This window comes from Hylaeus volcanicus, chromosome 4, assembly GCF_026283585.1.
Source record: "Hylaeus volcanicus isolate JK05 chromosome 4, UHH_iyHylVolc1.0_haploid, whole genome shotgun sequence".
Lineage (NCBI taxonomy): Eukaryota > Metazoa > Arthropoda > Insecta > Hymenoptera > Colletidae > Hylaeus > Hylaeus volcanicus.
Genome location: NC_071979.1, coordinates 20,364,352 through 20,378,569, shown reverse-complemented (window position 1 = coordinate 20,378,569; position 14,218 = coordinate 20,364,352). Strand labels below are relative to the sequence as shown.

At 40.8% G+C, this 14,218-nt stretch overlaps 2 protein-coding genes across 2 annotated transcripts; both read left to right on the top strand.

Moving 5' to 3' along the window:
- The first annotated feature begins 692 nt into the window (after positions 1-692).
- LOC128875158 (uncharacterized) lies at positions 693-6,659 on the top strand. The gene is made up of 4 exons (XM_054120531.1): positions 693-1,221; positions 3,568-3,687; positions 4,143-4,429; positions 5,199-6,659. Exons 1-4 carry the CDS (start codon positions 693-695, stop codon positions 5,619-5,621), a joined length of 1,359 nt encoding a protein of 452 aa, XP_053976506.1. The 3' UTR covers positions 5,622-6,659.
- Positions 6,660-10,767: 4,108 nt separating this feature from the next.
- LOC128874869 (uncharacterized) lies at positions 10,768-14,163 on the top strand. The gene is made up of 4 exons (XM_054119986.1): positions 10,768-11,266; positions 12,003-12,306; positions 12,566-12,759; positions 12,879-14,163. The coding sequence occupies exons 1-4, from the start codon at positions 11,149-11,151 to the stop codon at positions 13,250-13,252; spliced, it is 990 nt and encodes a 329-aa protein (XP_053975961.1). The 5' UTR covers positions 10,768-11,148; the 3' UTR covers positions 13,253-14,163.
- The last annotated feature ends 55 nt before the right edge of the window (positions 14,164-14,218 follow it).

Here is a 14,218-nt window from a genome sequence, read left to right as displayed (position 1 = left end):
AGTAGCGAGTCGACCGTTGCGCACGATTCTAGTGTCTCCGTCGTTCGTTGAGTACAGTGCCCCCGTGACAGAATCGAAACATACAACCGAGACCTGGGAGACCCGGAAACCTGATCCTGACCCTGGTCGCTTCCTTCGACCTGGCTCGAGGAGATCATCTCGACGTTGATGTCATCTAGGCGCCGCGACAGTGAGTACATTGACCCTCGTGCTCGCAGTGATAGACGCGAGACATTTCCTCTGAAGTGACGTCGGGCTTGAGTTGGACGATCGATCGATCATTTGATTTTTGAGTGTTCGGACGTGATCGAATAGATCGATAGTGTAAGGGAATGTCTAGTGTTGAATTTGTGAGAGTTGAAAGTCGGCGAGGAAATAGAAGATCTGTAGGGATCAATTGTACAGACCGGCATGTTCGATAAGAGTCGCTAAAGGAGTGAATGTCGAGACCAGGTGACGAGAGTAATATCTAACAAATCCACCTCCTGAACTCGATCACCTTCCTCCTTACACTTTCCTTCCAGAAAATTCTCAAAACCTCGTGCTTCATCGAGAATGTATTTTTGTTTGTTTTAGGAGACGTCAAGCTGGACCGAGATGCAGCAGTCTCTCGGCGACAGGAGTAGCTAGCTAGAGAGTGCCAGAGAGAAAGAGCCAGACGAGCGAAAGGACTGTTGGAGCCCGAGGGGACCATGGGAGGACCGAGAGGTGGCGCTATCCTGGCGATCTTGATGGTCGCGTGGGTGAAGGACCACGTGGCGGCCTTGAACCAGACAGATCACGCGACGCAGGACGATCCAACGGCGAACGAGGTGTCCCTCGCCAACGAGTTTGTCGATCATCCTCACTCGATGGCTGGGAAGCCCAGCAAGTTCGATATGAACATTGGCCAAATGATACAAACCGACGACATGTCCCAGTACCAAATCGAAGCGAGCGGAATGGAGAACTTCACTTCATCTCCGACGGAGTCGACGAGAACGAACCTGTCGGAGCTGCTGGATAGGTTGTCGGGGATCGATACGTACAACGTGACCGATTCCGTGCAGATTGTACGGAACAGGGACGCCGATTTCGTCGCTAGGAGGGACGAAAAAGGTAACCATCGGACGGACGCGAGCCTACTCGATAAAGTTCATCGGTACGCCAGAGAGCACGTAGTAAAGATACGTCTGAGCAGGGAGTTAATTCCTTCTAGAAAAGCTAGAACCTTCTTCAACGGTGAGTCCACGGATACACGCCGAGTCACGCTTTCGTAACTAGCGTATGTGTGCACCAGCGCCGCGTGAACTCGGCTACCAATTGTTGCTGGGAATGTGGCTGGGCCTTGATCGTGGTTTTCATTTAAAGGAATGTATGCATGCAAGAAGCATTTTGTGGTAGGTACACCTTGGTGTCGTGGTGAGATTTAAACACTAGAATTGCAGGGATATGTATTTTCCTTTTTAAAGAATTTATATGACTGAAAGAATGGAGGATATTTTGTGGTAGGTACATTCTGATTGTGGTCGAATTTGATAGTAGGTTGTACAGGTGTGTACATGAGGAAGACGAAGGAGAAGAGTATTGTGCTTTGCCAGGAATAAAGGGTGGGTCTGCCTAAAGCTGTTTGTCAGGTTCGTGTTAAAGATGCTGTAGCTCAGGTGGTCCAGGAGAGCAAGGGAGTATGAAAATTAGATTCATCTTTCCAAGTTTTATAGGAATACTCTTTTAGGAAGAAGGGATTGATCTGTATTGAAAGTTTTATATTTTGTAAGAGATACTTTTAATTAATGAATCTTTCGATGAGGTATCTGTCAGGATTTTTGATAAACTTGAAACCATGAATACGTATTCTATTATTTTCTAGTATTTTCTGTGAAATTAGGTTACATGAGATTTACGTGGAACGTAATTAATTGGAATAAACAAAGACTTATAAGTATTCGTACCCGCTATGTCTACTGAAGAAATTTGTCTAAATTAAATGACAGGTGTGATGTTTCCAAATAGATGATTCATTATAATCATGTATATATTTATTAGGTGGACTGGAAAGTAATGTCGTTTTTGCAATTTTAAATACTTGTTTGTAACTTACAACTAGATGGCAAAAGGCTGTTGATAACGAGAGCGATGACATAATTGATTAAAAATAGAAATTTATTAAAAATTCGTTTAAATTTAATGTAAAATAAATGACATTACTTTCCAGTCTACTTAATATAATAAAAAAATTATTTGGAAACATCAAACCTATCAATTAATTTAGACAAGTGTCTTCAATAGAGATAGAATATCTTCAATTTAGACAAATATCTTCATGTGTATACAAATTATACCGAGTTCAAGTATTTTAAAAGAAAGGAATAGTTTTAATCAATCTAAACGTCTAGTGCGGTCAATTTAGACTCCAGTTACCAACATTAACCACTGTCAACTCTTCATTAACAATGCAAAAAATTATGAATCGTTCCCTGTTAGGATCTTCGTCCAGCTGAGTATACATAGCTTCCCTCTCTAAGCCAATATTGGCATTCGCACTCGAGCCTACCCAGTTCTGTTTGACATTGGCCTTTCCATTCACCATCGACAAGACGCAAGGGCAGTGGCTCGGAGAGGTTGCCACTTACTTACGCCAATCTGTCTTCCCACAAGGTCAGCTCCACGTCGGATTTAATCATGCTCGGTCACTGGACTGCGGTCGGACGGAAGTCTTCTGATGAATTATGGGACCTTGAGCTTTGCGATGAGTGAATCAATAATTATTGGGGAGTGTATTGTTTAGCGAGGAACTGGAGTTGTCAGATTAGAATCAATTAGTAGATGTCTATTCTTGGATCAGGTTCGATGACGTTGGGAAATCAGGATTAGCTCTTTGAGTCGACTTTCTCAAAACAAGAAGCGCAATAGGGCAAAGGAAGTGAAAGAGAAAAGTAAACGGCTGGAAGCCAGAAACCTGCTTTCAGCTGGTTCACTTTTACGCTTGGATCTTAAAATTCTCGGTCGAGAGTTAAGAAAACTTCGATCTATTAAATATGTAGTATGACAGAATAACAAACGTAGTATAAATTTCTTAGTCTAACATAGAGTTACCACGGTCAAGGTCCAACAACGCTTTGAAGCTAAAAATGAATAATTGTATATACACGCAGCTCTGTGTTAAGAGAGCATAAATTCGCGTAACAAAATAATGTGACTACGTCGAATGAAAAATTGGCAGAAATGAACGCACAAAGAACGAATGCTTTTTTATATCACTGATTGGCTTTTCTTTTTCTGTGTGCGCGCTAAAAATAATTAACGAAAGCTTGGTCACCGCTGATTGGTAAATACAATCCGTTCAGCTTTTCCCGTTTTGTGTTGGAATTGGTTTGAATCGATTCTAAATTACCACGATCCAGTGATTTTCAGCGAACGGCGTGCTGGCACGTTGGATGCGCGATGAGATCGAGGACGACAGATTAGGCTGGCTGCAGCATGGCTTACAGGACTAACCGCAGGGCTTTAATTTGCTGGTACTTTTGCTTTCAGCCATCTTTCAGGGAAAGAGTACCTTTTTAACAGGATTCGGACTTGGTTTTCTAGCGTTTGGCCTGAAGAAGCTGCTGTTACCATTGATTTTCGGTGTCCAGATATTTAAGAGCATTCTGCTCGCACTTTTCCTGCCCAGCATCATCGGCAGTATCGGTAACATACTTGGTAAAGGTATGACGATTTTCTTTACGTAATTTGAATAACAATTGTAGGCTCTATGGCAAGATTTTATTTTTGTTAGGACTCCTTGAATTCATAGTTTGATTTGAATTATTTATAAAATTATATGTAGGGATGTACGGAATTTATAAGTTCAATTTTATTTCGATGAGAAGAATATATTTATACTATTCAATAATATCTAAATAAAAATTCTAGGTTCTATGACAAGATTTTGTTTCTGTTAGGACTCGTTGAATTCATAGCTCAATTGGAATTATTTATAAAATTATATGTAGGGATGTACGGAATTTATAAGTTCAATTTTATTTAGATGGAAGAAATAAATTTATATTATTCAATTTCCAAAATTTAGACATGCTCAGGGTGAAATAAATAAGTGATTTGAGTGATTTTTTGAAGGAACTGAAAATGCTTTGAATTTTGATGATTAGTCCCTTCCGCAGGTGTTTCCTCCTTCGCGCAGTCGACGCAGACCACCGCGCAACCGGAAGAGAGTTTCGAGTTCAAGGACAATTCCGATCTCTACAACGACGACTACCTGACGCGCCAGCCAGTTGGGACGCTACCCGCCTCGGTGATGTACGACGAGAGCATGATGCAAAAGAATCCGGAAATTTCGTCGCGATACTCGTTCGTCGATCCCAGAATAACTCACGCCAACGCCATTTCGGATCGTTATTACACTAGACACGTTGCTGCCAACGGGCTCTCCAAGAAACAGGACTTCAAGGTAACATCGATCATATTTATTTCATTTTCTCCATGATGTACCCATTCACATTTGCATGTATGACATTTTGATCTCGCATTTCCGCTGTTAGATTTCACATGTACATTACATAGTTTGAGTATTAATTTGTTCTATACAACCAAGGAATAAAAGAGAATTCTTGCAACGGAGCACACTGTGGGTTTTCAAAATAATAAATAGACTATACAATAGAATGAATTCTGATTATGCTTTGATTATCGAAGAAACTTTGTTTAACTCAAAAGATAACAGAAATCATAAGCGAGTATTCAAAGGACTCACAAGAAAACTCACGTTATTCCAAAATCCTCAATCCTAGAGTTCTTCAGCATCCATTTACATCGCACCACGGCCTACAACTTCACTATACTCACATCCACTAATTCTACTATACAAGTCAAAGAATAACAGAAATTATAAGCGAGCATTCAAAGGACTTACAAGAAAACTCACGTTATTCCAAAATCCTCAATCCTAGAGTTCTTCAGCATCCATTTACATCGCACCACCACCTACAACTTTACTATTCGCATACCCATTAACTGGTACTATAGAAGTAAAAGAATAACAGAAATTACAACGTCACTGTAAAATCCTCAATCCTGGAGTCGTTCGGCATCCATTCAGATCGCACCACGACAACTTCACTATACTCACATCCACCAACCCCGAAAACAATTCCTCTAGAACACTAAAAGCTACTTCGACCTGCGGCGGTCTTCCTAAACTCTATCGATCTCAACGACAGGTCTTCCACGAGATCCCGACGAGCTCGCTGATGCTGACCAACTACGACCCCTTCTACTCGCCTCTGCTGTCGCGTCTCGACGCCGTCTTCTCCCGTCTGGGCCACACGACGGAGGGTTGCAGGGAGTACGCGGTTTGCGCGATGTATCGAAGTCCAGCTCGATACGCGCCGTACTCCAATCTGGTCTCGGCGCAGCTGTCCAGGGAGCTGAACGAGCTACGGAGGCCCAGCAGCGACAATCCTGACGTCCTGCGCTTCTTCCGCTACATGAAAGCCGCGAAGGACGGCCAGGACGGCGTGAAGTGCGAGGACGCCTACACGAATTGCGCGATGGCGCGCGAAGACGAGGCACTGAGGCAGAATCAGGCAATCCTGGCGACGTACCAGGACATCGACAAGCTGGTCCACGCGAGGAAGTTGTAGAAAAGGACGAGAATCGATATCAAAAGTGAATTATTCTGTAGAAGTTGATCGTAGGACTGGTAAGTCTGTTCTGCTGGAATGAAGACGTGCAGATGACTTTGGAGGCTCGATCAGGGGGGCGTATCAGGACATTGACGAGATGGTCCACACGAGGAAGTTGTAGAAAAGGACGAGAGACGATATCAAAAGTGAATTATCCTGTAGAAGTCGATCCTACGAGTGGAGAGTCTGATCTGATGGAATGGAAATATTCGAAGGACCCTGGAAGCTTTGGAGTTGTAGAACAGGACGCCCCAATGATTGCACTGTCACGTAGAACTTGATCCTAGATGGGTTGTTTTGATGAGTCCCAGAAAGCTTGACGGGAGAACGTTTGTGGTTTCGCCAGGTGTCGAAAATATACTGCCTCGAGTGGCATTGCCGAGGGACAGTTGATCTATGCGTCGATCGTCGGTGTGCAGGTATAAACTTGGAAGGATTTTAGGGGTAATTATAGGTCCGAGGTTGCGGTTCGTGGAAGTAGCGCGGAACTGGACCGATGATGTTATTTATAAGCGTGGTTGACATAGTTGGACTGATTTGGAGCCAGATCTGATGGCTCGCGAAAGATTAGCGCTCTAGAAACCTGGCAACTCGAGTGTGGATAAACGCATAATGGGACTTTCGGTTGTTTGGGAAGATTGCTTAAATTGGTTGTTTATTCAAATCGGTGGGATTCGCTATCCGATTGTCTGTTTTCAGTTGTTTGGTAATCTCGAGCAATGGAACTATGCGAGCGTTGAAGTCTCCATATATATGAAGCGTCTAAAGTTAATTTCAAGATCAGTTTAGATAACGCCTAAACTAGTGATTGTATGGAATAATAGTATAGGCACATTTTGTTCCATTTTTCATGGAGAATTTGATAGTATTAAGATGATATTCTTAATTTTTATTTTTCGAAAGTTATTTAAAGGTCAGCTTGATTTCTTTGAATGGAAAGTTTCACTTCTCTATTGATATTACTTTACTAAATAAAATGTTTTCAAAATCTTCGAATCAGTAGTACAAGTTTTATTTCAAACGACACTTTTATCGAGACACCCTGTATATCGTGTATCTAGGACTTCAACGCATTTGCATATCCAGTTACTCCAACTGTCGGAGATTTCTCTTCCTAAATGATTGTGTCTTCAGTGTTGTCACTATTTAGATGTTTGGATAAGCATTTTGTCGTTTAGAAATTTCGAATTTCCCATCGACCGGGCGTTGAAGTCTCCGTAAATACCATATATGTACATTCAGATATTCGAGTATTCCAGGCATTTCACTACACATTCACCGACACATTTCCAAAATTATATCGAGCCTGAATAAAAGAAGATTTCTTAGTCAATAATGGTAGTAATAAACATATCCAAATCAAATAATTCAGGCGATCCAGATCGTATCCCAAGTATCAACAAATTCGAACGCATTTCAATGATCACAGTTCCTAGATTTACATATTTATTCATCGTACCTGCACACCGACTTACATCGTGCTATCGAATCGGGCGAAAATTCTGCCAAATCAGTGCGACGACAGTCGGTTTTGTGATCAATTACCCGAACAATTAACGGAGCCGACGTTCCGGTCGGAACCGAAGACGTTTGTCGCGAAATCGTTTCGGGCTGTCCCCGCAAGGTTAACAGTGAGACGAAGAAATGATAATGACTGCATCGACCATGGTGATAACGGTACACGGTATCCGCAGCTGGGTTCACGTACATATACCCATTGCTGGCATTCGAATGTCCCGCTGTTGCGTAATAGCTGGCTTATTGCGAGCAGAAGTAGGTCCGACACGTGAACGTAAGCGACCCAGGAGCGTAATTTGCTCGAACAAAATCCTAGGTAGCCTTAGGCGTGCATTATTATAACTGAATACCGGAATACGCGGAATCGAATGATTTGAAATGTATTAGACGTATTGTTAGTACGCTCAGGTATGTCTTTAACGAAATCAGACCCCTCGACCAACATACTCCGGGCCTATTCAGAGGATTTCGATAATAATATGTGTATGATATTGTTCTTATTGCTTGATATTATTATTTTCCTCTTTGTATTCAAGAAATGAGAACAATATTTGAATATTAAACGAAGAATATTAAATAGAGACAGATATTTGACAAATATGTTTACACCCTCGTTCATAAGTATATGGGCACTTTCTTAATTGGAGTAAGTATTATGTTTCTGTATTTAAATTGCAGTACAATAACAGATTATAGTACACATTTTATAATAATAATTTTTGGTGTATATTAATTATTCATTAAAGTTGGTAGGTGTCAACATATTTATGAACAGAGGTGTATACTTATAAAATATATGTGTACAATTGTATGTATATGGTTAACTACATTTACAAAATATGTATATACATATTTATACGAATTTATAAAATATTCTTCCAATTTCTTGTTAGGAATCTTGGAGTATTTAATAATTTTATGAAGTTCTGGTTTCGATAAATACTCGCCTGTATCCACTTACGGTACGTCTAAATATTTTCAACAAACGACTCAGCCGAGTCTTACAGTCGCGGAACATAGTGGCATCGCGACGTCGTCGACGCCTCGATCTTCCCAACGACGGGTTATAGTGATTTACTACTTAGCGATATTTACCATAGCGAATTATTGTTCGACGCGGAGCCCAGGACAGTGACGCTTTTAATTTATCCTTAACCCTCCTCAATATAGAGATGGACAGAATATTTGTACAAATAATTATTACAGTCACTTTTCATTCGTTCAATCGGGAAATATAAATCGGTCGTAATTTTTATTTCACGAATAACAAGTCGAAAGTGGTCTGACCTTTTATTCGAAACTATTTATTTAGACGTGAATTCTGCCCATCTCTGCCTCACACTGGTGTTCCGCGAAATTAGTTTATTTATTTCACGAGCACACCGTGAACGTTAAATTATTAATCGACGAACTAATTGTCTATTTATTTATTCGACCAAGATCGGAGAGTCGACTCGACGCGGATCGCGTCCATGTGTACAGTGCGTCAATAAATGCTGTGACTCCGATACGTTTTCTTTTATAGGCAAATTATTGTCAAAATATCTTAAAAAACATTGCATAAAGCATAGTTTCAATTCATTGACAGGCAACTGCGAGAGAAGAGATCAAGGTAATAGATTCTAGATAATATCAAGAACCCGAAACCTAAGAGTCAAAAATATCAATTTGATCGCTTATAATGCTTACGATAAACACTCGAACTTTTCAAATTGACCATCGTGACATCACTATTATACGTATGTATTTCACTGTGATGGTACACGGCCGACAGAAAGCATAACAGCAAGGATTGCGTAACATTTTCCAGGATTCTCCGATATTATAGTTCCAGTGAAATTTCAACAGAGGCGAGTACGCAACCGAAAGGGTTAACAAGTGTTAACAAGAAGACCACATAGGAGCGCGGGAGAAAACGAAAGGAGCCGATGACGCACGCTTGATCGTCGGATTGGGAAGGAAAGTCCGTCTCATTTCTCTCTTGCTCGCCCCCATCTTTGTTCAGAACAGCCTGGTTCCGGTCCTATGTCCGGGCGACTGCTTTCACTTTCGGTTTTTAAACGTCCTTTTTCTTCAGCGACGACCCACGGATCCTTCTCCCACCATCTCAAACGACGCTGTTCCTATAAATGAGAAGGTTGGACGCTGCCGGATGCGTCTCATTGCTCTAAGTTCATCCTTCGGTGTCATTAATCCCTGTAGACCGGAGCCATTGACTGCGTTCTCAGCGACAAGGTGAGAATCAGAAACCGCTTTTATAAGCGGTAACCAAGAAGATTAGGTATTCAGGTAGGAAATTTAGAATACAGCGATGATTAGAAAAAAAAAGGGTAGAATCAACTCTGTCTGAGGTTTGGTATAGTAGTCTTGTTTTTTGGGATTTGAGTCTGTATAGTTGGCGAAGCCAAAAGGTGAGAATTAGGGGTGGAATCATGTTTTATAAGTGGTGACCAAGAAGATTAGGCATTCAAGTAGGAAATTTAAAATACAGCGATGATTAGTAAAATAGTGTAGAACCAATTTTGTCTGACGTTTGGTATAGTAGTTATGTTTGTCTACATTTCAGTCAGTATAGTTGGCCTAGTATCACTTGTTTCAACGCGAAATTGTTAGGAAAAATTCATTCCAAGATTCTGTAGGCTATTTTATTGCTGATCTGTAAAGCAAATCGTGGTTTAAAATGTAAAATCTTAAAAAAATTCGTAACTCGATAAAACAACTAGAAGTATGTATGCATACAGTCAGTCCCATATATATTCGTAGCTTCCATTTAATACATTTCTCTAAATTAAATGGCAAGCATAATATTTCCAAGTAAATATTTCATTTTAGATACGTACATGAATAAACTGAAAAATTGATATGGAAACATCAAACCTATCATTTTGGACAAATTTTTGTTAATCCTTAGAAGCTTGATTTTCCAAATTAAATTTAGAAAAATATCAATGTATTCATTATTTGAACGATTTTGACAGCTGCCATTTATTTTTTTAACTTTTGTTCAAAACATACATACAGCAAAATATTAAAAACAAACCAATTGCAAGTGTACAATTCAGTTTGAAGCTCAGGGCATGTAAGAGTTAATAAACATAGAGAGTACGAATATTTATGGGACTGACTGTAGATACATGTATACTGTGAACTGCATAAGAAACCATAAATATTTAATTAGAACACAAGATAAACATAAGCGTTTTTCTCCCAAATTAGCCACGAATTGGTTCTCGATACACGAACTCTTCATCCAACATCACCAAATCAGCGATAACTTAGCCTACAAACTTCCCCGTACAAATCTGCACCATAAAACATAAATAAACAATGATCCTCCGAGTCATTTAACGCTAGGCTCTATTTACGTCCCCGCCAAGAACTCGAAAAATCCGGGATTAGATCATTGCGTGATCGGCGTAACGAATGCCGTGCACGCGCGACAGGAATACAAGGTCACGGGACCTGGTTCCTCTCCAACCGTGGATTCCCATTGGTCCGTCCAGGTAACGGCACTTCGGTGTCCATGACTCGGCCATGATCGAAGCTGCCTCGTCGACAGACGCTCGAGTGCTGTTCGTGAATCACGAGCAATTTTTTTTCCCCCCTCGAAAAAATCTGGAAACGATGCCGTTCGTCGCGACGTCACGGGGACCAGCCAGTTGACGAAGATCGGTAAGAGTTCGATGGCCATTGTTTCCGTTCGCCGGCGCGCAATTTTGTCCAGTTCGACGTCCCTCCATCTTCTTCGACGTAAGATAAACACAGCTGTTTCGACGCGATAGTTACGCGTCTCTATTTCTATCACGAGTGATCTATATTTCTATCACGAGTGATCGGTGAAACGAGGTAACGTTCAGCGCGATCGAGGATGCGCGATTTAGTAGTCGAATTGTCATAATCAGTGCCACGCGTGAAACTTGTGTCGATAAGGAGATGTGACTGCAGGTACAACGTTCAGGTGAGCAGCATGCGACTAGCGCCGTTGCTGGTAACCCGCGGTCCGGTGCTGGTGTGGATGCTGCTGGTACCCTGTCAGGCTTTTACCTTCGAGGATGGACCGGCCGGCGACAAACCTGAGGGACGCGGTAAGTCGAATCGGTTTCATTTACTGCTTTGTGGAATTTAAGTTTGAATGATTGTTGTTGGATTCTATTTCATGCCTAGATGGCGTGGAAGTGACGTTTCTGTGATTTGAAGGTTACTTCAAGGTCAACTTGATTTTTAATGCGACCATTACATTGATGAACGTTCTATCGAATTTATGAAATGATGTGAAATAAATACACTCAAATTTCCATGTCTAAAGACATATTATTCCATACAGTCAATCCCATAAATATTCTCTACGTCTATCGAAGAAATTTGACTAAATTATACAATAGTTTTGATATTACCAATTGAATTTTTCATTATAAATATGTTTATGAATAAGCTTATAGGTGTATATGTATATTTATATGTACATCATGTATACAAACATATACTTGGCAACATCGAAACTGCCATTTAATTTAAACAAATTTCTTCAATAGACATAGACGGCACGAATATTTCTGAGACTGACTGTATATTCTTATGAATGTATAATAAAGTTGAACAAATTTATTCTGGTTCTAATCCGTAAACAAAATACAGAGAATAACAAAGATTAAATCTCACATGTAGGATCCCAAGTAGGCATCAATTTTTATTTACATAGCAGCATGTTTTTAATGTCACCCAAATTTATTCTTCATGGAGCGCGCCGCCTCGAGTGACTTTCTAATTTAAAACGAATCCCTCTCAATGAGTCATACTAATTATTCAATCGTTATATTGCAGATAACCAAGTTCCCCCGCTCCAGGGGCAGGTGCCATTTAACGGAACTCGACAGGGCAAAGGTATCTTCGATTGGATCGGGCTTGGAACGGGACGAAACGTGGATCCCTACATGGCGAAGACGAACAAAGGCTGCTTGAACGGGGATTTAGCCGAGTGCTTCAAGTCCCAGGCGTTGAGTTACTTTACCGACTTCTTCGACCAGCCCCGGTACGACCTGAACGACTACGTCAAGGTCGTGAGGATGTCCAGGGACGTGGTGAAGGAAGTTGGTCGTCAGCCGTACGAGTACTCCAACGAACCAAGGTATCAATCATTCTAAAGTCTATTGATACATACTTGGAATGGATCATGGAATCTCGAAGAATGAAGATACACAAATTAGAAAATGAATTTCAGTTCTAACACAGGTGGAGTCTTTAATGGCAGGCTGTAGTAAATAAATTTCATATCAGAAGAATCCCTGTAACCTTATGATATGTCAAGTAAAAATGGAGAAATAATGAATAAAGGGAGGAGAAGAATTTTTCACGGCCAGTTTCTGATGTATTGTCCTGTATTTTAGGTCTAGCGACTCCGAGTGGGATCAACTCGTGAAGTTCGCCATGAGAAAGGCGGAGAAGTTCGTGAAGACTGTGGCCATTGAGCTGCACATACCATCCGAAGAGACTGGAGACAACGAAGTCTACGCTCCTCGGTTCTTGGACGAAATTGCCGACGAGATTGACACGCTGGAGAACAAAAAGGACACTCTCTTCTGTGAGCACTCTATAAAAAGCCCCATCCTCCATTTTCTTTACCTTTGTTATATCTATCTTCTGTCAAAAATATTCTTCCTGATTTTTGTTACCTGTACTGACTTCCTCCATCTTTTACAGCTCGACACCAGCTGAAGAAGCTCCTGATCCCGATGCTGATCGTCCTGAAGCTCTTCAAGTTGAAATTGCTCCTGTTCCTGCCTCTAATCCTGGGTCTGGCGTCTTTCAAGAAGTTCCTCGGCTTCTTGGCGATCGTGATACCGGGTCTGATCGGTTTCTTCAAGTTGTACAAGCCGTTGACACAGAATTACCATCCCCCGGTGTACACTCAAAGCGGCATAGGCTATCCCTACTATAAGGATAACGCTAACAGCCACCCCTACGTCGATCAGAATGATCACCACGTTCCTGAGTACGCAGGTGGTTACCACAGGGAACCTGTGTCCTTTGGACAGGACCTCGCTTACCGAGGCTACCAAGACTACCAGTCGTAAGGATGCCTGAAAGTCGTAAATTACGCTGTTTAACTCTTAAAATATTTTTTCAAATTAGAGCAATATTATTGGATCTCGAAGGCAAAGAACAAAACGCAAAATCGAAGAGTATGAAATTTAGGATAAATGAATACTACAGAATGTCAACAGAGTATGTTTAAAATGTAATTAGAAAGGAAAGATTGAATGACATAACAACGTAAAGATAAATAGTCACATTGCTCAGATTTGGAGAAGTATTAGGAGGAGTAAACATAAGGCAGAATAAAAATTCCCACGGCAAAATCTCTACTATTTAAGTTTCAATTGAATCAGTTGGACATGGAGAACCTGATAGTATTATAGACCTCTAGGAAGAGATTTATTATTGTTTCCAAGGTCGCTATTTCTTTTTGTTACCAGAGCTTCTTCCTGTTGTTAGAGGAATAGGGTTGTCGATACATACATATTCCACTGCAGGAGCTCCACCTTAAATCTTATAGGTTGATGTCTTGCTGAAGGTGAATGTACGAATGTTTCAACATTTTTGTGATTGAGACTGAAAGGATACTTAGAGGGTTGAGAAACCGCTCTAGGTCTAATCGTGTATATCGGTATGCTCTCTTACGTTCCGCTCCATCGAAGTGGAATTAGTATTCAGCTCTCTGGAATGTTGTACAATTGCAGGATGATGCCATTTGTTAAGAGTGTTTCGTTCAGGAATTAGGTTATATATATTGCTAGCCATGTTCTGATAAGCAAACCTTTGAAGACGCTGTTAAGTTGTATATATTACTTAATCGTGCCTGTAGATACTCGCAGAATCTATGGATAGTTAGTTTTACGCGTTTAAGATTATTTATTGCGTTATCGAACAAATTGTATGTAGGTTTATTCTATGTAGATGCTAAGGTCAATAAATCCAAGCAATTGGTGCATTTCGTCGTTGTCACTGACTGAACAATAGTCTCTACCTACATAGATAAT